The sequence below is a fragment of the Scomber scombrus genome, chromosome 3, assembly GCF_963691925.1.
Source record: "Scomber scombrus chromosome 3, fScoSco1.1, whole genome shotgun sequence".
NCBI lineage: Eukaryota > Metazoa > Chordata > Actinopteri > Scombriformes > Scombridae > Scomber > Scomber scombrus.
This window is the reverse complement of record NC_084972.1, coordinates 14938242-14964384: the sequence shown is the minus strand read 5'-3', so window position 1 is coordinate 14964384 and position 26143 is coordinate 14938242. Positions and strand designations below refer to the sequence as shown.

The 26143-nt window shown below is 38.9% G+C and overlaps 2 protein-coding genes across 4 annotated transcripts; both read left to right on the top strand.

The window, feature by feature from the left end:
- Positions 1 to 47: 47 nt before the first annotated feature.
- Positions 48 to 3758, top strand: rabif (RAB interacting factor). 2 transcript variants are annotated; one of them, XM_062416473.1, is made up of 3 exons: positions 48 to 150; positions 2648 to 2799; positions 3248 to 3758. In XM_062416473.1, the coding sequence occupies exons 2-3, from the start codon at positions 2656 to 2658 to the stop codon at positions 3494 to 3496; spliced, it is 393 nt and encodes a 130-aa protein (XP_062272457.1). In that variant the 5' UTR covers positions 48 to 150; positions 2648 to 2655; the 3' UTR covers positions 3497 to 3758. The 2 variants fall into 2 exon arrangements, with proteins under 2 accessions (XP_062272457.1, XP_062272455.1); XM_062416471.1 differs by lacking the exon at positions 48 to 150 and adding an exon at positions 2493 to 2506.
- Positions 3759 to 6987: 3229 nt separating this feature from the next.
- kdm5ba (lysine demethylase 5Ba) lies at positions 6988 to 25499 on the top strand. Of its 2 annotated transcripts, none has more exons than XM_062415386.1 (27): positions 6988 to 7274; positions 11629 to 11706; positions 12291 to 12413; positions 12581 to 12751; positions 13085 to 13210; positions 13517 to 13610; positions 13727 to 13833; positions 13974 to 14132; positions 14281 to 14400; positions 15360 to 15518; positions 16057 to 16238; positions 16406 to 16568; positions 17087 to 17206; positions 17408 to 17602; positions 18626 to 18807; positions 19146 to 19270; positions 19538 to 19688; positions 19992 to 20112; positions 20393 to 20748; positions 21461 to 21599; positions 21694 to 21873; positions 21964 to 22122; positions 22907 to 23326; positions 23447 to 23537; positions 23640 to 23827; positions 23936 to 24199; positions 24363 to 25499. In XM_062415386.1, exons 1-27 carry the CDS (start codon positions 7125 to 7127, stop codon positions 24495 to 24497), a joined length of 4458 nt encoding a protein of 1485 aa, XP_062271370.1. In that variant the 5' UTR covers positions 6988 to 7124; the 3' UTR covers positions 24498 to 25499. The 2 variants fall into 2 exon arrangements, with proteins under 2 accessions (XP_062271370.1, XP_062271369.1); XM_062415385.1 differs by having other exon boundaries at positions 23933 to 24199.
- Positions 25500 to 26143: the final 644 nt, after the last annotated feature.

Sequence of the window (26143 nt, the reverse complement as noted above, 5' to 3'; positions counted from 1 at the left end):
TAATTAGGAACCAAAGTAATCGCCGTGTGTTTCTGACCGAGAGCATTAGTGGGTGGAAACCATCTAGTATGCTAACCTAGCTTTAGTTAACCTGTCTGTTTTTACCAATCAGTTGTCGTGTTCAACCTTGTTTTCTCCCTCAATCTTTCGGTAGGTCTTGTTTTACTTTACTCAGACATATGTAACAAATGTTGACGGTGTGTTTTGTGTTTTTTTGTTTCGTCACTGTCGGCTGAATTCAGTGTTAGCATCAGTGTTATCATAGGCGTTAGCTGCAGCTCCAGTGACAGTAACTTAGACACTGTAACCTTAGTTTTTATAGCTGAGCTTTTATTCTGTTTAGCTTTCAGTATATTCAGTGTGCGTAAACGGGCTTAATAGAAGTCATACTCACGTCGCTGAAGTTAGCTAACGATTAGGGGTTAATTGAGGGAAAAGTTAAGGGAAACATAAATAATGACATTTATCAACGGATTCTCAGTTTTTTGCTCCGACACCGAGTGTTAGAAATCGTAGCAAAAGCCTTGTTAGTATTTTCCATAATATCTGGATGTCCAGTGATCAGGATGAAGATTATCATTATTAAGATGGGATTAATCTAATTGTTATGGGTTTTGATCTGGAACTGATCTGATGTCTGGCTAGAAAAATATCAGTGAAATCGCCATTTTCCGTTTTCATGAGCAAAGTAAAGGTTTCACAAATCTGAAGGTGCGTTTTAACAGCGTTAAGGCTTTTTCTACTATGTCTAACACTCTTTTACAGGTGTGGGAACAAAAAGGGGCATCCGTCATTAAATAAGAGAGCAGGTCATTGACCAATCAGAAGTTCAGCTCCAAAATCGCACATTAAAATCAAAATGGCCGACTCCCCTTTAGACTTTGTCTCTCGGTTTGGCTCTTTAGGGTTTTTACTTTTTTGTGCATCTGGACATGATACATGTGCATGCTGAATTTCATTCACCTGCGTTGATCTGGGGGGAGGGGCTTCCAATTTTAAGATGTTTTAGGTGGCGCCGTAGAGCCGTTTTGCCACGCCCATTTTGGAAACCCATAAAATATCAAATTTTTCACCAAGTCTGGCACGTGTGCAAATTTTTATGAGTTTTTTGGGCATGTTTAAGCCGCCAAAATGGCTTCACAGAAAGGAGTTGGCAGGATTATGCCTCTGTATGATCCCTGTTTTATTCTAGCTACAACACCACCCTGGAGGACTGTGGAAATGAAAGCATATTTTACATTGGCAGGAGCTCAAGTGAGTTGAAGACCAGTCAGAGAGATGCGGCTGCATGAATGATGGTTCCTCAGTTACTTCTAATGTGTAGTCAGTACCTGCATTGAGCATGTCAGAGTATTACATACCGAATATGATAATTCATTCAAATATCATGATGAGCAGTGGCAGAATCAGGATGTGAAACATATAAAGGGCAAATTATAGATTTGATGAGCTCTCATCAGCAGAGAACAAAGATGCATTTTTTACCCCTAACCCTAAACCAACATCTGGAAATAAAAACATTGAACTATTAACATTTTAATCACCTTTAATCCCTCTCAGTAGATGACTGCAGGAGAGGCTGCAGTCCTCATATAATGAATGATTAATGGTTAAACCAAGTCTCCTTTCACCCATAAAGGGAATTTAATCCCTTTGTTGTTTTTTGTTTGTTTGTTTTTCCTTCCTTTTTTTTTTTTTAGATAAAATTATATACATTGATAAATTATTATACATTGATGCTGAGGTGCTTCACAGAATGAACAATTCAACTCGATTCTACTTTCAGTTCAGTTTTATTTACTATATAGTGCTAATAAAAGTAACAACAATGATAATAATAACAGCAGGGTGCATGGATGTCAAACAGGACAGAGTCGCCAGCAACCTGTGAGACGAGAGAGCACAGAAACTCCAGGGAAGAAGTGAAGTTAGTAACATTCATGCATTTTATATAGTACGATAGACTGAATGCTTTCTTTATTAAAATTAAAGTGCAAAAAAACAAAACTTTTCATTTATTATATATTATTTTATTAATTTGCATTTATTCATGATTATAATATATATTTATTATAGAATACATGATTTATCATAAAATATAATTATTATTTTTAGTATTTATATTTGCATTATTATTCTATGTATTTACAGTGTTATTTACATTAGATTTATAATTTTATAGTATTTTTTTCAATCTTTTTTTGTCTTTTTAAAAATTAATTATATACTAAATTATCTTTGGTTAATCTACATCGGTGATGAGGTGCGTTACATTTCTGGTCTGCTGAGTTCTGGTCTGCTGTGTGTGATGTTGATGTGGAGCTGGTCTAATGTGGTCTGGACTCTTGCCAAGGCTTTTGCTACAATGTCTAACACTTTTATAAGCTGTAAAGAAAAAATGATTGAGCCATTAAATATTTATACTTATATTTCACTTAACTTTCACCTTAACTCTGAATTGGAAACCAACTTCACCATCGTCTTGAATTCAGGGAATAATTCAAGTGTGAGTTTCTGAACTTCCACATTCTGTTCATCATTTAACAAAATCTGTTTGGCTCTTACGGTCAGTTACTGTCCCTCAGTTTAGTCTAGTTTGGCTGATGAATGACACCATGTACCAAGCTTGTCTGTGCATGTTTGTCAGGGCTCGAGATGGATAATGACCAACAGTCCAAAGACAGCTCCGACCGGTTCGACCTGCTCTCTGAGGACGGCAAGAACAGGAAGTCTGTTGTATGTCAACGCTGCGGGTCCAAGGTGCTGTGCCCAGGGATGGCTGTGTTTGCAGAGAAAGAGGTAAAGATGGATGACATTATGTACTGGACTCATATCAGTGAAGCCTAAATGTGTTGTTCACAGATTATATCAGTCTGTCAGTCGTGGTGTTTGTACAGCATCATTTCACACAAAAGGAGCTCTTATACAAATACATCTTCAGTATATATGTACAACAAACAACAGGGCTAAGGCACCAGTAAATACACTGTAGGAGAATGCTAAACCTATTAAAAAGGTCTGATGGATCTGCTGCGTTTATAAACAAGGAACATGTCTGATGCGTATAAACCAGGAGAGGGGTCTTAGTTTGTATTCTTAAAACATTTTTCTTCCATCTGGGTTTAATTGAAAGCAAAGAACATCCCATTTAAATTCAGATTCATTGCATGTTTCCAGGTACATAATACAAAACCATTATGCACTACTGATTCTGAGATGTGTTTTTTCTGTTGTTTTCTCCCATCAGCTGGTCCTGCCATCCATGCGGAAAAAGAGCAACCTCAGCACCACAGAGGGCTCAGCGGATGGGGACACTCTGACTGCCCACTGGTTAGTGGATGACATGTACACTTTTGAGAATGTGGGCTTCACTAAGGACGTGGGGAGAATCAAGTATCTAATCTGTGCAGATTGTGAGATTGGACCCATCGGCTGGCACTGTTTGGATGACAAGAAAAGTTTCTATGTCGCTTTGGAAAGGGTGAATCATACATAGTGTAAATACATAGTGAAGCCCAGCAGAACTCTAAGAAAATGTGTTGGCAGGCTTTTCATGGATTTACTCCCAGAGTTGACCCTAACCCGACATAACCAATCACACACACACACACACACATTCGATACATACTGTACATACAGATCTGGGTGTTATGCGTACATTAGTGATGATAACAGGACCATGTCACTACTTTTCTTCTTCATAACACTGATGACAGTATGATCATCCTGTTCTAATAAAAATGTTTTTGGGAAGCTGATGAATGTCACCCTGCAGCTGTTTCCTGGCTAATATGATGCAAGTTCTTTTGTCTCAGTGTCTGTTAACCCACAAAATGTGCCGGTCCCTGTCAAATCAATGAGATGAAGAAGTCTATAATGTACGAGTAGTTAGTGCTAAGTAATAGTTGAGTTCTGAAACGTCATTACGATTAATTTAACAATTTTGATAACAATTCAAATCAAGCAAAAGTACCAGACTTTCATTAGTTCCAGCTCCTCAAATAATGAGAGTTTGTCACTTTTCTTTGTTCCATATCACTGTAAGTTGAATACTTTTTGATTTTGGGCTGTTGGTTTAACAAAAGACCATTAAAAGATGACGTGTTGGGCTCTAGGAACTTGTAATGGGCATTTTTAATATTAAGTAAGTTGATTACTTGAATCAATTTTTTGATTTATTAATTAATGCAAGAAATAATCATTTGTTGAAGCTGTTAAAATGTGCTCATTGTTGAGAAGAATCAGGTTCCCATCTGTGTAGATTTGTCCTAAAGATAAAGTGGGTGTAATATGTTGTAATTAACATTGAGCATTATTTTTGCTGAAAGGGCAGTTATTAAAATATGTAACTAACATTTCTAGTCATAAAACTGTTATACTCGACTCGCCAAGTACGCAATTGCAAATCATTCAAAATGAGTCAGTGACTCCAGAACATGTATATGCACTGATGGCTGTCAGAGCCTGTGGTGGTCTTAAATTTCTGTCTGTGTGCCATGCATGTCTGCTAGGTAAACCATACATAATGTTAATTGGGTACATTTGTTATCAGATTTGTACTCGCTGAAAATGTGCTGCTGTCTGCAGTTTGAGCGCAGCACAACAATAATGAATACAAATGTCTATTATCGAAAAGTCAACAATCAAACAACAAAAAGAACATATAGAAAGGGCTGCTTCACCAATTCAAAAATAAAGCATTTTTCTCACTTCCTTCTTGTGGTATTTAGGCAAATAGATTTTTTTTTCTCCTAAAAGTGTAAACTTGCTTTTCAAAAATATCCATCAGCAACATCTCTCTCCACAGCCTAGGCCCTAATTACTCTGGATAATCCACAGACCTCACTGTTACCTGCAATACTGTAATACTCATTGTAGAAAAACTGCTAACAGCATGTTCTGTGGTTATGCGAGTGAGAAAGTGTTGTGGGTGGGTTTGTCATATTTGGGTGGACCAACCCTTTAAAACCTAAACGCATTAGTTATTTTAAGGTGTAAGTCTTGTGTTTACCACTAGAGGTCGTGATATTCATTATTTGATACAGCGATTTGTTATGTCATTGCTGCCAGTCTGTTACATGATGTGCTCACTGTTGTTGTGTCTGTGGTGTGCACCTGTCAGTCAAAGGCTTCGCCCCCCACTCAGAAAGCTGAGCTGCATCAGAGTCAGCAGCAGTGGTGCCTGTCAGCTAAATACAGTGAGAGAGTGATGCTGTTTCCCTTTCAAAGTGTGATTTTTATTTTTATTTTTTTTTAAAGAATAAAGACTATTGTGGATGAAGAGTGTTATGTTTAGAATATTATAAAAGGGGGAATGTTAGAAAATGTAGAATTATAACAGTTTATAAATGTGCGTCATTTTATGTGAACAGATCATGGCTGTATACAAGTTGTGATAACTAAATGTGCCTTGCTGGCAATTTGGAAAATGTTGCATTGCTGAGGTGGCATAAGTAGTGAAAGACACCTGTCATTTGTACCCATTAGAGTCTACTGACCAAAATCCACCAACAGGAAGCTGAAATGAAACAGAGAACGGTTACATTCAAAGCAGTCTTGCACTACACTGAAACTAAATGAGTGCAGTTAAAGTTGGCTGCGCTTTTTTGCTGCAGTTTACAGATTAAATTGATGTGATTGTGCCAAAAATGTTAACCCTCAGTCAAGTCAGTTTTTATTTATTATTATATATTTAACCTGTGTATGGGATTAAATCAGTGTCATAACCTTACCATACTGTAATGACTATTGTCAAAAAAGGATTATGTGATTATGTTAGACTGACAGTATTGATAAGACAATTTTGATAGACCTCAACCAATAAATAAAACAGATGATGTCAAGACAATGTACAACAAATAAATGTGTTAAAGATGAGAAACAAAAGTAATATAAAAATCCTGTAAAACATAGGCTAATAAAAGCATTTTTGAAGCCAGATGGCTCCCCATTACAGTGTTTTCAGTATTTTGAACATTTTATTTCATCCTCTTCAATCTAAAACCTGAATCTGTAGCAGCTCTTCTTATTAGAATAAATATTAACATATTTTACTGTATTTTTCCTTTTTATACTATTTAGGATTACTTAATTTTTGTGTGTAATCTTGACCACAACACCAAGACAAACTCCTTTGTTTGTGCAAACCTACTTGGCAATAAACCTGATTCTACATTAAAACTGTAGCACATTTTTTAAAAGATTGTATTTTTTTTTCTATATATTAAAGGCTGTACTCTATCCTAGGAGGGTACAGGAGTTGGTATAGAGTAAATGACTAAGTTTAAATGTTTATTATTAAAACAAACAGCTGAACTATCAACATATGACTACAGTCAGGCTCTGCCTTCACCAGCCAATCAGATAGCTCCTCTAGACCATTTAAAAATGAAGAGCCGGCCAGCGCGCAAAGATCTACGGGATGCGTTCGATTACAGAACCTGACGTACCGACTGTAACGGCTATTATTTGGGTACAGCCGAGCGGAGACAGACAAAGCCCATCCAACTCATCCTTTTAATTGTCAACCGATGAAGCCGCGCCAGAGGGTGAACGAATCAAACTCACACAACAGGCGAGCAATCATCTGTGAGGAAACCACGGAACCAATAATCCCTAACTAAAAAAAAATATTGTGGTTAGAAAGTGTTAACGACGTGAGAACACAATAATGTAGTTTAGATAGGACTATAAGAAAGACACATGATGCATAAGACGTTTGCTCTACACTAACTTGTAAATTACATATATATATATAAATATATATATATGTAAGCAGTCACTATAAGAGCTGTGTCTTTGTACTAAAATGTTATCCATACATATGATCAGAATTAGCATATGCAAATAATACCTACAGTGAGTTTTTTTGTGAGATGTAACCACTAACCCTAACGCTGCTGACCTAACAGTAGCCTCAATCATTTTTGTGGGTGTCTACTTTTCCAAGCGGAGGCACACGGCTCTCTGTTGCTGTCACCCTGCAACTAGATAATTCGTCTTTGAGTTCAATGAGTGGAGAGAGGATATGAACTGAAAAAGACCAAGACATCCAAAAAAGCGAGCATATTCGGCGCGAGGAAACCCTTTAAAACATATTTGACAGCCATAACGAGGATGCAACGATGACTCAACCCCTGAATGAGTTCATTCCTCCCCCGGAGTGCCCTGTTTTTGAGCCCAGCTGGGAGGAATTTGCTGACCCTTTTGCGTATATCAACAAAATACGACCCATTGCAGAGAAAACTGGCATCTGCAAAATCCGCCCGCCACCGGTCAGTATTTAATAATTTTTGTCAGATATTTCTTGATGTTTACCGTGGTGTGCCGGGCTCGGCTGCTGGATATAAATGAGCGTCAACTAAGCAGCCAAAGTTGTGTTTTTGAGACAGGTTTCAACATGGCGGATTGTCAGTTAGCCTGAGCTCGGTGCTGTGTAGTGAACCACTCGGACGGGCCATTAAAGGAAGACATTTGACGAAGTTTTAACATCCAAACAGACTAATATATATTCAAGCTAACAGCCAATTGAAAGAGCATGATTTTAAGAGAATAATTCAAACACTAAAGTTAAAAAGTAATGCGAATATATAATGTAAATTGTTTACATTAGCGCAGAACGAAATGCTTCCTGGAGTCGGTGGCACGGAAATGATCCTACCGAGATTTAAACTGTTAGCCGTTTGACCGCAGCTGCTCATACAGTTTGTTAACTATAAAGACTTGACTTTATTTGTAATTGTTCAGCTTGTGTCGTCGATAAGGTTAATCAGGCCTGTTTTAAAGCTGCAGCAGTATCGTCGGCTAACGCTACGTACGTGCTGGGTGACCAAGTGTTTATGGAGAGACGGATTGCTTTAACACGGCGCTAATAATGGACAGTCAACTCCTCTGTTCAACTCACTTTTATCATGTTAATCTCCCTTAAATTACACCACCACCCTGGTTATTGACAGCTTCAACTAGCCAGCTATGTATTTTGGGGATTTTACAGAACAACAACAAAATCTTGTTATTATGAAAAACTCGGATGACTGGCTGTCCTTATTATATTTTCTTTTCTTTTTTTCAATTGGATGATTATAGTGCCTTTTAATCCACGCCTCTATCACGTCACTGTAGCCACAGATTAAGTGTCTCTCAGTGTATAAAGAATATGAAATAATTATAGTTTTCTCCACACACACTAAAAACAATGACACTAATCTTACGTTGACCTTATTTGTGATAGGTTTTGTTGGGAGAGAGCAGATATCTTATTCAAGGGTGTGTCCACGCTACCACTCAAATTAGATAAAGAGCAAATTCTGCTGAATTAAGTAATGCTGATTGTGACTGCTATCTCCATGGTAGTGTTTTAAAGGATTAATGTCCAGGGTGTAAATTGTTTTGTTGGGTCTGTTTGCCATTTGATAAAGCAGGGCTGATTTTTTTTTTGGATTTTTTTTTGTATAAATTGAGAAGCTGTAAAAGCCCATTTTGCACAGGGGACGGTCAGGAGAGGAGTTGTTATGAGAAAAGGATGGGTTGGGGATTGCTTTAGTGTTAACTTATCCCCCCCCCCCCCAAAAAAAAAGAAGCATTGCTCATTTAAACAAATTAAGTTTGAGAAAAACATTTTTAAAGCAAATATTAGTAGTTAATAATTTAAATTTAATCTGACACAGGATTATTTTAAGGAACTGTTGGCCATCTAATTTACTGTATAACTTCAAATATGTGTTTTTGTGTTGTTGATCTCATCATTTAGGAAACCACAAAAGAGGTTAAAGAGACTAAATTGAAGCCTCCTACACTCTAGTCTGAGCATCTGTTTGTTTGAATATGCTGACATCTTTATGGCCGCCATGACACGTTTTAAAATGCTGGGTCGGTTTTTTTATTTATTTTTTTTTAACTATGTACCATATGGTAAGAAGCAGCAGGTCAAAAAGGTTAAAAAAAAAAAAACACAAAAAAAAAATCTGCTCCTTGAGTTTGTATTTATATATAAAATTAATATAAGAACATCTTTAAAAGTCCAGTGTTTAGTCAGCAACAGTATCTGCAGTCCTGTGTCACGCACCAGCAGTTTCTTCTGAACATTCAGACCAAAATTTGGCTGGAGGCTGGCATGCAGACCAAAAAAAAAAAACCCAGCAAACAGTCCTGAGTCCCTCAGCAGTGAGAATCTGAGTCTGTACAAAGACACAAACTTTCATGTTTGTTCAAAGAGGACGGCATCCAGAGGCTTGCATGGCTACACACCATGAACATGTAACATCCTTTGTGTTTTTTTTTAGATCAGATCTAAAAGAAGAAAGAGATTTTTTTTTTTTTTTTCTCTTTTCAAAAAGAGTTTTGTTTTTTAGTTTTTTAAAGAAAGGATGAAGAGATTGCATCCGTCTGTTTTTGATCAGTGATTTCTGGGTGCACAGTTTGTGGTCAGTATTTCCTCTGAGAGTTTTAAAACAGGTCACATTTTGAATGTAGATGCAAGTTGCACAAATGGAAGTGATGTTTTAGTGACGTAACTTCTCACAACTTGTCATTTTGCTCCCTCTGGTCATACTTTGACTAAATTTGCTCTTGTAATCTTGACTGGTGTGGTTAATGTGGTTGAACTTGTGTTTGAAGGATGGTCCGAAAACCCAGCGCAGCTTCATGTGCCTCAAAACTCTTTTTGTGCTCTGACATTTATCACTCTAATCCTGCATCATCTATTGCTCCTATAGTTGTCAATTTGCTGTCCTAGTGAGGAAAAAAGCCTGTCCAGACATCGGTGTATTTAATCTGAAAACAGTGCACTAATCTCACTGTAGTTTTACATGCAGTAGTGTGTCACCTACTCACTGGGTGATCATTTATATATATGTGTAAAAAAAAAAAAATAATAATTACCCTTTTCAAAATAAAGGCTTTGTTTCTGGACCTTTTTTAAACAAATATTCTGGTGATTTGAAGCATGATCTGCAGCTTTAGTCCGCTCACATCATCTGTTTATATATCTTGCATCTACATGTCTAATTAATTACATTTGAAGCCTTTTCATTACAATCCAGCGTCAATGAGAGTTTGGCTCCATGGTGTCAACTTTGTGATTTTTTTTTTTTAAAGCAAAACTAAGATGGGTCCATTATATAATGACATATGTAACAACTTTTCACATTTCTACAAGTTACTCAAAGTAAATTAAAATGCTTAAACATGTAAAAATGTAATATAAACAAATGCAAATATGTCAAATCTTAATTTCCTCTGAATGTAAATGTAGGTTGCTGTTGTTTTTGAACAGCAGCTCATTTGTGTGTCTGATTAGTTGTTTTTTTTCAGTTATTTTTGAAAGCCTAAACAAAGTGTGGAGCCACTGATGTAAAAGTAACCATCTGCTCAGTGCTGCATGAGAGCAAATGTACTCACTTTTAGCTTAGCACATTTTTTGAACACCACAATAACAGCATGTAAACTGTGAAGATAATAAATGTTTGTTTGTCTGCTCGTTGCAAACTGAATGAAGGGCAAATGTGAAACCTGAAACTTCTCACAGATAAGCACGTTTGTCTGCTCTGGGATTTTTTTTTAGTGTCTCTTGGAGAAAAGAGCTGGAGTATTTCAGCTTTTTCGTGTTTTGATCACACTGACAGCCATTGTTTAGCCGGACTAGGACAGTGTATATGTGTTCTTGCATGAAAGGAAAAGAAAGAATCAACCTGCTGGCAACCAAAATAAACACTTCTTAGAACAAAATCAAGGACACGTTTCACAATTTGTTTTTCCTTCCACGTTTGAACAAAATATGATTTCAAAAAGAGTGTGTATCATAAATTTTAGTGTTTGTAAAACAGATTATCTTCCTGCCCCTTGAGCCAGTGCTGACAATACGCTCTCTAGTCTTGCAGGAAGTTGTGTGGTCTAATGCGAGTAGGTGTGTTTGTCACACAGCGTTCATTAATACCAGAAATGTCAATGTTTAGTCTAGCTGTCAGACAGGCTGGTGTGGTTAATTCCCTCATATGGAGCCAAGAATTCATTTCATCTGTTTGTTTTTTGTTGTGTTTTGGGTTGTTTTTTTTAGTGGTTTTAAATCCTGGTGACAAATCTGAAGTGATAATAAACTCTTTTTTTTTCAAAAACTCTGACAAACATTTTTAAATGTCAGTGTTTAGTTTGACATCACTCCTCATGTCGCCTTGCAGCTGAATTCAGGAGTTGTAAATATGATTATTGTTATTATTTATTAATATTACCCCCCAAAAAATCATCAATTATTTGATTATCAGTACTGATGTTGTCCAACCTGATGCCTGAGGTGTTTCTCTCTGTATGTTTGCACACACAAGACTTCCTGACTTTAATAATAGTCTGTGGGTTTAATAGATGAACTGCAACCTGACTGTGTATTTAGGATTGGCTTTAAATATAAACGCCCCTTTTTTTGGACTTGAGGCATGCCAGTAAAGAAAAGATGCATCAATGAAAAATAAAACTGATGTGTTAAGTAGCTATAGTTAAGTCGTTTCTCATCTTATTTGTTGTAATATATCCCATTTACATCATATACCACAGTTAATATTTCGGGACCATGTTGAGTGACTTTCATCAATGTGGTCTAATTTTTTGGTCAATCAAATGTTTTTGTTTACTCTTTAGGAATGGCAGCCACCGTTTGCATGTGATGTTGACAGATTGAAATTCACACCACGGATACAACGGCTTAATGAATTGGAGGTATGTTCATTTATTATGTGTGTATATATTTAAGATGCATAAATTCAAAGCGTTAATGTGGTATTTGGTGTTTTTTGTTTGGCTTTTAAATGTCATCATTGTAGCATTGTTTATGTCTATATTTTTTTTTCCACCAAGTGAAACGAATGTAAATCAAACAATTTACAGCTTCAATAAAACTGAACTTGAACTGAAGCTTTCTAGTGAACAAATCTCACTGATCACATTTATTGTTTGTTCTGTGAGCGAAGTTTTCAAAGGCTCTCTGACATGCTACCTGATAAATCCGTCAGATTTGCTCTAATTCATCCCCATCAGACACTCAAATTATCTCAGGTTTGCCTTTGATTGAATTGTTGTGAGCAGCTGCTTCATTGCAGCCAATTAAAACTGATTGATGCTATATTTCCTTTTCAGAAATGAATGAAAGCAAAGAATGTTGCAAAACTATTAAGATAATTTCAGTAGGTTTCTCTACAATGATCTGGACAAAAGGTCACTAGTATCTGATAACTGTAGTCATGTTAAAGAATTATATATTTATCACACAACTAACTAACTTTTCTTTCATCATGTTTTTTTAGGCTCAGACCAGAGTGAAGCTCAACTTCCTGGATCAAATAGCCAAATTCTGGGAGCTTCAAGGATGTACTCTGAAAATCCCTCATGTGGAAAGAAAGATTTTGGATCTATACCAGCTGAATAAGGTACATGTGAAATCAAGCTGGTTTTGGAATCTAAAGATAGATTTAAACAATTTACAGTAAAATTATATGTTTGAGTTTATTTACACTCAAATAACTGTTTTCCACACATTCACACAAACACAACTTGAAAAAGACTGAATTGTGTACGTGTTTGCTCTATTTTGAAGCTGGTGAATGAAGAGGGAGGATTCGATGCCGTCTGCAGAGAGCGACGATGGACAAGGATATCCGTCAAGATGGGCTTTGCTCCAGGCAAGGCTGTTGGCTCTCATCTGCGGGCGCACTATGAGAGGATCCTTTTCCCATATAACCTGTTCCAGAATGGAGCCAATCTGCCCGTACGTCTTATCACTCGTTTTCTTTTCCCACAAGAGCAGCAGTTGTTGTTCACAGTTGAGTGTTTATAGGAAGAATTCATGGTTCATTACAGTGCCTTTGCCAGGTATACACTATAATACACTCTGGTACTGATTAGACATCATGAGTAGAAACCATGTAACCCACACAGTATTATTTTAATCACAGGCACTCGTCTAGAGTGTTTTTGTTTTGTTCAATTGGCCTGAATTCAGAAAAAATTAGAGACTTTGTGAATCTTTTTAAAAATGTCTGTTTTTTTTGGCGTTGAGTTAAATTTCCCATGACTCACACTTATCTTATTCTCTTTGCAGAAGGCCACCTTGACCAATGACACTAAAGATAAGGAGTACACCCCTCATGACCTGCCGCAGCGCCAGTCTGTCCAGCCCCAGGAGATCTGCACTATAGCTCGCCGAGCAAAACGAATGAAATCTGAAGTGAGTCTGGTCGGTCTGTCGTTCTGTCCATTAACGTTTTCTCTCTAATCATGCTTGATTCATTAATATGTTAATGTGGAGATATAAAGTATGTATTCAAATCTGGAGCACTGATAAAATGGTTTTTACACACATACAACATAAATTTGCTGTAGAAGAGTCTAATTTTACAGCAAAAGACATGTCAAACATGATAAAAGACGTACTGACTTTTAATCCAGCATGTGACTGCAGTCATTTTGCATTTCAAGGGTCACTCACTGTATTTCTTGTTATTCTTTGACTCTCACCACGATGCTCTGACAGAGAGGCTGCATTAAAAGTGAAACTGAAGAAGATTGTGAGAATCGTCCCAATCTCAGGAGGAGAATGGGAACATATGCTGCCAAACATGAGCCAGGTAAGAACAAAGACAATTCATGTTTCCTGGTTTGTTGAAAGAAGAGAAATATTTTGGTTGAGGTGAGGAACATTATTTGACACCTTAATCACTGATCTTTCATCCATGTCTTGCAGTGAGAATGGCAGTGACCGAGGTGAAAAAGGAGCCCATTGAACACATGATTCCTACAGATTATGAAGAAACTGTATTAAATACGATAAACAAACCCCCCGAGAGTAAAGTAAGTATACTGTTTGGATTTATGGCAAGACTGTCATGTTCTTACATGATTTAAGTTCCAGTGTTACAAATGATAGGGGGAAAAATTGCAAATCTCAGAACAAAGGAGGCACTCACTGTGTCTCTGCTCTGTTTACTCAGGTGGAACAGTACATGTGCCTGGTATGTGGCAGTGGGAGTGCTGAGGACCGCCTGCTACTGTGTGACGGCTGTGATGACAGCTATCACATCTTCTGCCTCATCCCCCCCCTCCACGATGTTCCCAAAGGTGACTGGAGATGTCCCAAGTGCCTGGCTCAGGTGAGCTGCAGCCCCTCCACCCCCAAGGAGTGAAATCCTGACGGAGAAACAAGCTCATAATTTGGAACAATACAATATCCTGTCTGATATCCACAAATATACTGCAGTTCCAAGCATTTTCTCTTATCTTTTTCTTTTTTTTTAACAGGAATGCGGCAAACCACCTGTCGCTTTTGGCTTTGAGCAGGCCGGCAGGAGCTACACTCTCCAAACCTTTGGAGACATGGCTGATTCCTTCAAGTCTGATTATTTCAACATGCCAGTTCATGTAAGTTTGCATCACTTGCTAATTGATGTCCAACTGGTTTCCATTCTACTTAGTCTGTTTTTGTTGGTAATTGCAGCTCATCTCAGTTTGGGGGAATATTAATGCTCTCATATAAATAAATGGTGAGCTTAATTCTGATAGCTTGTTTAGTCTACTGATGATTTAAAATGAGGGCATGGGAGGGATCAATGACTGAGCCAGCTTGAAATATATAAGGAGGAAATACAATAACTGTTTCCATCTCATGTACTTTACTTAAGTCGAAAAGCAGAGGAGCGGCAAGGCAAACAGGCAGAGATACGACATCAGGGCCAGACATGTAAAAATGTCTAAACCAATGATAGTTCTGTGTTAAAGTGGCAGAGACTCGTTGTTTTGGTGAAAAGCCCAAGGTTACACCTCTCGCACACTCTTCCAGAGATCATTTTGAGAGCAGTTTTCATGATTGATGATTTGATGCTTTTATATGACACCAAACAAACAGAGGAAAACAAACATATACATTCATTATTACTGCTGTGATGCATGTTTGTATTCAACTTCCATTAATGTCTATTTACAACAAAAGATCAAGGCACATTTTGGCAGATCTTTGAGGGAAACAGTCTTGGAAATCCTTCTCTTGGTTTTATGTCTTGGATCCAGCACGAAGGAATGCTTTGATACAACACTTTCAGAGACAGTGCTGTTTATCTTATCAGATGTTGGTTCACCCTCTTACACAAACTCACATCCTGTGGGGTAACCCTAATGCACAAAGAGGGAGGGAGAGAGAGAGAGGTGAAGAGGTCAGAGGTCTTGATTGGGTGAGCAAGGAAAAGCAGACGTCATGCACTGCAGTTTTGAGACATTCTTGGTGAAATCCTGAAGAGACTGACACTTACTAACATGTTATTGGTACCGACAGATATATTCTGAATATAATTATAATACACCATGGCATATTTCTGTGTTTTTAGATGGTTCCTACTGAGCTGGTGGAGAAGGAGTTCTGGCGTCTAGTCAGCACCATCGAGGAGGATGTCACAGTAGAATACGGAGCAGACATCGCCTCCAAGGAGTTTGGGAGTGGCTTCCCTATAAGCAACAGCCACTTTGAAGTCTCTCCTGACGATGAGGTACCGTCAATCTGTATGGGGAAGATTATCGTAGTTATCTACAGTGTGACATTTTTTTTTGCTCCATAATTTGGTGTCTTGTGTTTTATTACATTTGTTGAACTTGACTATTACTGCATATTATGAAAATATCTAACAGGGTGCCCTGGTAGTCGAATGATAATGACACATTTTACATAACCACAGCGTCAATTCCTGCCAGGAACTATTGTTTCATATCAAACCCATCTCTCCCTCCCGTTGTTCCTGTCTGCCACTTCACTGCCCACTATCTAATGAAGTCAAAAATCCCCCCAGAAAATCTTTTTAAAAATTCTAACATGGTGTCTGTGAAACATTATTCAAGCCCTCTGCTGCAGAAAAAATAAGCACTAATACCACATTGAGTTTTTTAAAAGGACCCAAAACCCAGTAGAGCAGTTTTTTTGGTCTGGTAACTGGAAGAATGAACACTGATGTTATGTTTTTGTTTTAAGATGTGATTAAATAATGCCCTGTTGAGCGTAACTGAGTGCTGAGATCTGTCTCTGACCTTCAGCATTACCTGAGCAGCGGCTGGAACCTGAACAACATGCCAGTGCTGGACTCCTCGGTGCTGACTCACATTACAGCTGACATCTGTGGGATGAAGTTACCCTGGCTGTACGTGGGCATGTGCTTCTCTGCCTTCTGCTGGCACATCGAGGACCACTGGAGCTACTCCATAAACTACCTTCACTGGTAAAGTGCACTCTCTGGTTGTCAGAAAGTAATGTAGCTGTGATGAATTTCCGAAATATGTAATCAAACAAAAGGTCTGCAAAGTATCGTGTAAAATTATGTCAGCAAAGTATTGCTTATTGTGGTATGTTTCCACTAACATGTCCGTGACATGACCGTTTGTGCAGGGGGGAGCCAAAGACGTGGTACGGGGCCCCGGGTTACGCTGCAGAGCGCCTCGAGTCTGTCATGAAGAAACTGGCTCCTGAGCTCTTTGAGTCCCAGCCAGACCTGCTTCACCAGCTGGTCACCATCATGAATCCCAACACGCTGATGAACAACGGCATCCCGGTAAGCAGCCCGCTGTTACACTCACTCATTTAATCTTCACATTTAAGCTGCTGAGACAAGGCTGGATCTTTCAATAAGTAAGTGTGATGACAAAATTTGTCACATCACTAAACACACATACAAGACTTTGTCTCTACTATGTTAGTGAATGTGCAATTGCATCAGGTGTTCAGTGCGTAACACTTACAGAAATACCTGAACATGCTCCTCTCAAATCAGGAAAGTAGATGAAAATATTGCAGTTTCTTACAACCGTTTTAGAAAATCTTTTTTTCCCTCTGTAGTACATAATAAATCTTCTAAATGTACTAAATCTTTGTAGTATATACTAAATCTAGATTAATGATGAAAACAAATATACATTAAGACATCAGAACCTAACTGCGTTCAACATAGCTGTCGGTCCCAGTCTCCACTTTTAAACTAATGAGAAGTGGAAAAAAGAGGGCCTGTTGAATGTTTACAACTTAAATTACATGAACAACATTACAGTTTCTTTCTTTTTGTGCCAACTGTAGATCTATCGCACCAACCAATGTGCGGGCGAGTTTGTCATCACTTTCCCCAGAGCGTATCACAGCGGATTCAACCAGGGTTTCAACTTCGCTGAAGCTGTCAACTTCTGTACCATGGACTGGGTAAGAAAAGAGTTCAATCTGTTTACACAGTACCAGGCAGTGACTGAGGTGTAACATAGGATGGAAAGTAAAACCATCTCAAGTAACAAAATAAAGAATATATGACTGAAAAATCTGATTTGTTGTTATTTGTTTCTGCTGTGTAAGTGACATCTTGCCCATCACTCTAAATTTCTACTTCAACTTCATGTTTTCTGGCAGATGCCTGTTGGCCGCAAGTGTGTGAAACACTATCGCCAGCTGAGCAGGTACTGTGTCTTCTCCCATGACGAGATGGTTTGTAACATGGCCTGTAAAGCAGACACCATGGATGTTGACCTGGCCTCAGCAGTGCAAAAGGAGATGACCGACATGATCCAAGAGGAAGAGGAGTTAAGAGAGAGAATGAACAAGCTGGTAAGCAGCTCCAGTCTGTTAATAACCAAAGTCAATGATGTAATTTTATAATTTTAGCTTTCAGAGCACATTTTACAGACATTCAGGAGGCGTACTGATATGAAACTTATATCAAGGCACTGTAGTGACAATAGAGACCCTTTCACACAGGACGAAAAACCCACTAACATCTGGATTGGGTACAATCGGTATTAATCCCGGGTCAAATGACTCTGCAGTAGTAACGGGTATTTAGTGGCTCCAGCTCTGATCGGCAGAGATGGAATCATGACATCCGGTTGGATACACTTAATTTTCGCCTTTTCAGGCTGCTCTTCGTCTGTAAACGTATGGTCTTATCCGTATAGTTATATATGGTCTCTCTGTAGTAACAAAGTAATGCATACTTTATTACAGAGAGACCATATATAAACATGAGGTCTCATCCATATGTTTACATAGGATTAGTATGTTAGGCTAGTAGTCGGCCACACTGACGTCTTCAAGAGCACACAGTCACTGTAAACAAACCTGTCATCTGCCCAGCACTGTGCTAGTAAACCAGAAACCCCACAGCTACACTGATAACCATGACATTGAACGTGACACACCGGATAAAACAGAAAGGCAAACTCGTCTACTGGCACTGGGAAAGGAGTCAATCACCTATTTTTAACGTTTTAAAAAATCTGCATATATGCACTAATTGTGATGTAAAAAGGGTATTTAAGAAACAAGGAACTGAACATCACTGTGGTCTGAAGTATGAGCACACATTGTTCAGTTTGCTGTATTTGCTACTTTGGTGGCGTTAAAGCAAAGCTCACAAATTGAAAGCTGTGTGTTTCTCTGAAAGCTCTCTTTGTGTCTCATGTCCTTAATGATGTGTCATCAGGGCTAAATTAGAGAACACCATGAACATTTTAAGATGTTTATCATAATAAAAGATTTAGATCAAGAGGCTTTTTTTATTTGACTGCACAGCTGGCGTATCCAGCTCATCTGTCTCCTCTGTGGCTCTAATGACTGACTTTGTATCCCCAGGGTGTGGTGCAGTCTCAACAAGTTGATTATGAGGTGCTCCCAGATGAGGAGCGGCAGTGCTGCAAGTGTCGGACCACCTGCTACCTGTCTGCCATCACCTGCATCTGCAGTCCTGGCAAGATGGTGTGTCTGTACCACGCCCAAGACATCTGCTCCTGTCCACATAGCAACCTTACACTCAAGTGAGTCTTCAGTAACCACAGCAACTGTTTGAATTCTTGTTTCTTTTCAGTGCATCTTCTAAGTTAACACTTTTGGGGCATGCCAAAGGCTACAAACAAAGGAAATCTTGCATCACTTTTTTACTCAAATAATTTTACTGTAGTTACCTGCTCCTTAATGCAATTAATAGCAGCCATTTAATCTAAAAAGGACAAAGCCTGGCTGTTCAGTTATTTATCCATAATAAATGTAAACATAAATGTAGTTTTACAAGTGGTGTCAGGTTGCTTCTCAGTGAAACTTGGCCGGAAGTCAAAATCATGATAGTATATCCATTGTCTGTTGTCTTTTCCTTCAGGTACAAGTTTACACTGGATCAGTTGTACGACCAGATGGCATCAGTGACACTGCGCGCAGAGTCCTATAAAGACTGGCTGAGTAACGTTCAGGACATCCTGGAGAATAAAGAAAGCAAGAAAAGAGGTGAGAAGTTAATACAAAAAGATCTTTACATTCATACACCCTCCTCATCCTCATTGTCTCAGTGTCTGTTACTTTATATTTTCAGCTTGTTTTTAATGCTCTCAGCAAACAGCTTTTCATGTGTCTTTGTTTAACAGAAAAATGAGGAAAACCATTATTACATCTCACCCACACACATGTATTCAGTTATACATTTTAACAATGTGCTGCAGTCTGTGGATGTGTGTTTTTTATTTTAAGAACTTTCTGGTATGCCTTTCTGGTCAGGTCTGGAAGAGCTTCACAGCCTGGTGGAGCAGGCAGAAACAAAGTCGTTCCCACAAACCAGCCTCCTGGATCAGCTACGCATTGTTGCCTCAGAGGCTGATAAAGTTGCTGTGATGGCACAACAGCTTCTGAATGGGAAGAGGCAGACGAGGTACTACAAAAATAGATCTGACAAATGTTCAGTCACATTTTGGTCTAAATGAATATTGTGTTACAGCACTACTACGTCAAAGTCTATTTGTATCTAACCACAAACACCATAAATATGTTGATTCTGACCCACGATGTACATTGTTTAGTATGTAAAGATCGCTTAGTGATGTAATATTTTCAATGTTACTTCTAAGTGGCTGAGGTAGTACAGGTCATCTACTTCATTACGTTTTAAGGCAGATCTAATGTGTTGATGCTTGTCCTGTATCAGCCTGTAATGTAGTTTTCATGTGTGTTGTAGGTATCGCTCTGGTGGAGGAAAGTCTCAAAGTCAGAACGAGTTGACTGTGGAGGAGTTGAGGTCTTTTGTCCGACAGTTAGACAGCCTACCATGTAATATCCGACAGGCTCCGTTACTGAGGGTCAGTAAGCTTTGATAAGATTCATTCATTAACAGAATTTGAAATATGACAAAGTGACAGTTTTGTTTTTGGGGAATTTTTAAAAGCAGCTTCTTCAACTTTAAACACTCTTTTCTGTCCACAACTTTTACATTGAGCTCTGGCAATATCTCAAATTCATACAAACAAAAATTTTGCTTTTTGTGGCAGGGCATTAGTAAAGTTAATGAAGTAGTTTTGTAAAGTTGTGTTAACCCAGTATTTCAGCGTAAGTCCAATGCCTGTTCAATGTGACCTCCAGGACCTGTTGACCCGGGTGGATGACTTCCAGCAGCGCAGTGAAAGACTCCTCTCTGATGAGTCACCGAGCCCGCAGGAGCTTCAGGACCTGCTGGATGTGAGCCTGGGCCTGGACGTGGAGCTGAACCAGCTGCCCCTGCTCAGGGAGAGACTGGAGCAGGCTCGCTGGCTAGAGGCGGTGCAGCAAGCCAGCAGCAGGCCAGACAGCCTCTGTCTGGACACCATGAGGAGGCTGATAGACCAGGGCGTGGGCCTGGCTCCTCACAGCTCTGTGGAAAGAGCCATGGCACGTCTGCAGGAGCTGCTGACTGTGTCGGAGCAGTGGGAGGAGCGGACGCTTGGACTCATGGAAGCCAGGTGATGAAACTGAGCTGCACTTGATTTGAGACTGTGATTTAATTCCTGTTTCTATGGCTTCTTTGCTTTTATGTCAGTCCCAAGCTCAGAAAGAGTAAGCAAATTAATCTTACAAGTGTCAGTCAAACACCAAACCTTTTCTCTCTGTGTAAACACTTTTTATAGTTACTGCAGTGATGACAGACCATTTATTACATGTACAAACACTCTACTCACCCACTACTTGCTAGCTGTCACTCTTCTACAAGTGAAAAAGAAATCTGACAATCAGAATTTAAGAAATTCCTTGTTTAGTTGCAGGTATTAATTTATTTACTATAACTTGGTTAATAGGCAGGATATCTGCATTTATATACTTTACAATTTTCTTAAACAGTGGTGGAAGATGTGAAGTGAAAATGTAAAATCAGCTCAAATTCAGACAGTGCAGAGTGAAATGTGCCAAGTCTGCAGAGCAGGATCATGGTGGATAAAGAGGATCATGATGTTGTGACAGTGCCTAACCCACTAATGGCTCCAGAGAGACTTTACACTGCAACAACAGACTCTGTCATAACCAGCACTTCAAACGATCTGATATCTGATGTTTATTTGAAAACATGTATTTCTGCTGATATGTGAAATCTACATTTAACATGTGCATCTTTTCTGTTAAGGGTCTCTTTTTTGCCTTCTATGAATTGAACTTGATTTTGCTCTTGTCTTTTCACAGGCCATATCAAAGCATAGAGACGCTTGACGATGCTCTTCAAGAAGTAGAAAACATCCCTGCTTATCTGCCCAACTGCCTGCAGCTGAAGGACGTTGTCGTCAAGGCCAAGAAATGGCTTCATGAAGCTGAAGCGCTCCAGGTAGAATAAACCTTTCCTTGCTGAATGTTCTCAGCACTAGTTTGGAGATGTACGAGTTTGGATTATAAACATTTGTATCTCTGCATGCTTGCAGCTCGGGGGGCGTATTCCTGTGCTGGACAGCCTCTCTGAGCTGATACTCCGAGCAGAGGGCATCCCAGTGAGGCTCGACCCACTGAGTCGACTGGAGGCACTGGTCAGTGATGTTCAGGCCTGGAAGGAGAGCGCAGCAAAGACATTCCTACTGAAAAACTCCCCTTTTTCTCTCCTCGAGGTAAACGGAGATACCGCTCACTGTTCATTTCAAAGCTGTTTTCTAAATGGCAGGATCAATAACTAATGTGGGTTTGCTTCATGTTTGCAGGTGCTTTGCCCGAGGTGTGATGTAGGGACGGGGCATCAGAAGTCAAGATCTAAAAAAGCTAAAGAAGCTACACAGATCAGTAAAAAACCTTCAACAAAACTGGACTCACTATGTGACGTGGAAAGAACTCTCTCCGAGAGCAAGGACTCCGCATCTGCTGTGAGTGCAGCTGTATTATCTTTTATTCCCCACAAGCAACACGTACAGTGTGTGACAGTGTAATTAAGGCTCCCACACACTGATTATTAACTTTGTATTTTGGGCAAGAAATCGTTCAACCCCCCAATCTACCTTCATCAAGACTGAAAGTTTTACACTTACTTAATGCGTTATAAAACAGTGATTTTAACTGCATAAAGTTCACACTCAGGTGAGTTAAACTTAAGAGGCTCAATATAGACCCATAGTTTTCCCCAAAAAGAAATAATAAATTATTTCATGGACCAAAAACTACTTTCTTACATATATTTAGTGTTTTTTTTAGCCATCACTTCAAATTTGACATATTTTCTTTTTTATTGTGGGTTTTTTTGTAACAGCAGCATGTTTGGCTGTCAAGTGATGAACTTTTGTGGTTGGTAATATCTGAATTTAGTCTAAAGATTGGGTAAAGAATAAAATGTCACCTTTCTCACTAAAATCCACAGTGTTTTGTACTTGAACTTTGAATTTATTAATGTTAAAGGGTCAATTTGAGGAAAGGGGGTTAGCAAACACAAAACGATTCATTCACACACTTAAAAAAAGTCTGAAGATACAAAATATGATACTGTAAAGATTAAAGGAAGGAAAGTTGACATGAGGTTAAATGACAGGGACATGGTGTTGGACACACATGCTCTAACTAATTAAAATGGCTGGTAAAGAGCCACAATCTGTATCAGACAGCAGACCTGGAATCACATTAGTCTTTAATTGAATTTATTGCTTTTCATTTTCACAGATGGCCACTCTTGCAGAGGTCCGCCAGAAGGAGATGGAGATCTTGTTGGCTCTGAGGACGTCAAATGAGTCCAAGCTTCTTCCTGCTGAAAACTGTTGTGCACTTAGTGCTTGTATTTGCCAAAAGGCGCCTTCGGGTGCGATGGTGCAGTGTGAGCTCTGTCGAGAAGTTTTCCACTGTGGGTGCGTTACAACAAGTGCAGACGTCGAGTATGGCCAAGCCTGGCTTTGCCCGCTCTGCCAGCGTTCAAGGAAACCCCCTCTGGACAAGGTCCTGCCCCTGTTAGCTTCACTGCAAAGGATTCGGGTCCGACTTCCAGAAGGAGACGCACTGCGCTTCCTCATCGAGAGGACGGTGCGATGGCAGCACAGAGTTCAGCAGGCCTGCACAGAGGGAGTGCTGGAGAAAGTGTCAAAGATGGTTAGTGGAAAAGTAAAATATAAGAAGAGCTTCATTATAAATAATTTTGCTTTGACATAAACTACTGTAGGTGAGAGATGTCAAGCATTTACTGATATTAATTGTTCTTTATTGTTTCAGGGGAGAGTTGGACCCCGAGTATCGTCACCTCTGACTCAGGAAATAAATGGTTCATATTTTTATACAGAGCACCAGTCAGTTCCACTCCAGGGTTAGTGTTGAAGCTTTACTATGTATGTTTAGAGGCACAGTTTGTTTTCTCTCTGTTATAGTTCACCACTGAACTCTCCATCACTTTTCATATTTGTCACAGGACTCGGTCCAGAGCTGGAAGAGCTGTTGGTGGAGGGGTTCCTGCTGCAGGTCACTCTGCCTGAGACTGAACAGCTGTACAGATACCTGCTGTACAAACTGGCGCCCCTGCCCTCTCACAGCTCCCCCTGTGGGAATGGCACAGAACAGGACCAGCACTCTCAGAGGGGAAGCCCCAATCACGTCAAGGTAATGACGATTCCAGGAACACTGATTGCGTGCAGATCATATTCTCCATGGTTTATTATATGTAATCATTACTATTTTGTTATATTTATTGTTTATGTCTTAAAGCAGAATGGAAGCTCTGGTGTCAAAAAGAATGCGGTGAACAGTCAGAGCAAAAGGACCAAACGACGTCAAGACAGTTCTGATTCTCAGCACAGTGAGAAGGCCAAGAAGTGTCGCAAAAAGAAATCAAAGAAAAGCAAAGAGAGGAGTGAAGAAACAAAGAGGGCTTCTTCTCCCACACACACAGTATCTGACCCTGCTGGATCAGACTCAGAGGAGGACTATTCCCTGTGTGCTGCACCATGGTGCAGAGAGCCAGAGGGTGACGAGGTTTGTTTGACACTTTTATAAGAATTATCACTACATGCACAGTATTCATCACTTTGAGTGTTTTATGTTCTTGTTTTGCTCAGATTTTAAGTACATAAAGTGAAAATGCTATGAGCGAGAAGCAGTTTAAAAACATTTCTCTCTTCATCTCGCTGCTTTTCAGGTAAACTGGGTCCAATGTGACGGCAGCTGCAATCAGTGGTTCCACCAGGTCTGTGTGGGACTGTCTGCGGAGCGAGCAGAGAGAGAGGACTATGTTTGCATAAGCTGCACACAGCCAGACTACGACAGAGAATGAGGACCAAAAAGAGACTTTGAAGGATCAGCAGTTCTGTTGCAGGCCGCAGCACTTGACGTGCACACCTGAACTCTGTGCCCTGTGGCTTTCCCTTTACCTTCTGGCTTGCCCTTAGTGAACATGGTGCTATTTACTTGTTTCCAGAGTTACAAAAGACTTCAGTCACTGTTTTTGTCATGTGGCTGGTTTTTCAGCCAATCAACTAATCCTTTCTGAAACTTTCCAAGACTTGATGCAGATGTACAAAATTGCAAAATGTTTCAAGAACCAACAGCGCAGGGATTTTTCAACCAAAAAAAAGTCAATTTGACACCACATTTTAGACCTGTTTCTTTTTTCTTTTCTTTTTTTACATGCATCTGAACAATGTGAAACTTATCTTTCTCTTGTAGAGTAAATATTATTTATGTAAGCAATAACTGAACTAATAAATTGAAGTTCAGTTTTCACCGGAGCTATATTTGTGCTTAGAAATCCTGATAGATTGCCTTGTTGAAGCAAAAACCCTTAAGAATTCACTTTATGAATCCTATGATATTAAACAGTTCAGTTAAAATTTGTGAACAGGAACAACTCGAATCAGAAACCAGAGCGCAGTGAAGGTAAGTCTGAGCTTTTTAATCCAAATGTGCAAAAAATTTGCACCTGAATTTTTGCCCACATCCCTTTACACATCTTGACTTTGATATAAAGTCGTGTTTCCCTTTTGCGCTGTCAGCAGAGAAGAAACGAAACAGCTCTCATGTTTCTGGCGTTGGGTGAGACTTCATTATGTTCACAAAATGAGAATGAACTGTCCGACATCAAAGGAATGTACATTTTGTTTTAGGGTGGATTTCCCCTTTTATGGTTTAGGATGAAAATATTGTGTTGGACTTAGATTTAACACAGACTGTGTGATTTATTTGCCACGGGTATATGACCTTTTTCTGCTCCTTTGGGTAAATAATATAATTCATATGTTGCAGTTTGCATTATAAAATAAAAATGTTTGTTCCCATACGTCTCGACTCGCCTGTTTTAGTGGGTTGAAAATTATAACATCTTCACCTCGTGCAATTCTATTCACTTTATTTAAAATGTTTAAAATGCTGATTTTTCCTAAATGGGTTTTCTGAAATTATTAAAGGATTTTAAGAACATTTTAACAACTTCTACAATATACAATAGTGGAGTCAACATTACCACAAAATGTGCAGAACAAAAATAGTTCTGATGTAAGAAAAACTGAAGTTCCACTGTGAATGTTTCTGTAAAAGAGGAACCATTTGTATTCAAATCAAGTGTTTTTTTCAGAAACAAAACAACAGCAGGAAACTATTTTCCTGTCAGTATTTGTGTTTCAGTTGAAATGAGACACTTGAGTGAACAGTAAACATTAATTTTAAATATTTTTACACTCAGATCGTTTCTTCATTTTTTTTCACGTATTTATAGGAACTTCCAGCTGAGATATCTAAAACAAAGAAATCATTCAGGTTGTGCCTTTTCGAACATTTCTAGTTTCAATAATTAAAATTTCTAAACTTTAGGACCAGAAAACACAATCCAGTTGATGATGCTTATAAAAACATACTATCAGCAGAGTCATTTAAAAATATTCAAATTGTCTTGTGTCACTTCCTAATTTGGTGAATATTTCTGTT

Excerpts from the sequence above, each read along its gene's own strand:
- rabif (XM_062416473.1), top strand. The coding sequence starts at position 2,656 with ATGGATAATGACCAACAGTCCAAAGACAGCTCCGACCGGTTCGACCTG. Across the intron at positions 2,800-3,247 it reads CTGTGTTTGCAGAGAAAGAG|CTGGTCCTGCCATCCATGCG; the intron begins GTAAAGATGGAT and ends TTCTCCCATCAG.
- kdm5ba (XM_062415385.1), top strand. The coding sequence starts at position 7,125 with ATGACTCAACCCCTGAATGAGTTCATTCCTCCCCCGGAGTGCCCTGTT. Across the intron at positions 12,752-13,084 it reads AGAATGGAGCCAATCTGCCC|AAGGCCACCTTGACCAATGA; the intron begins GTACGTCTTATC and ends TTCTCTTTGCAG. Across the intron at positions 18,808-19,145 it reads CATAGCAACCTTACACTCAA|GTACAAGTTTACACTGGATC; the intron begins GTGAGTCTTCAG and ends CTTTTCCTTCAG.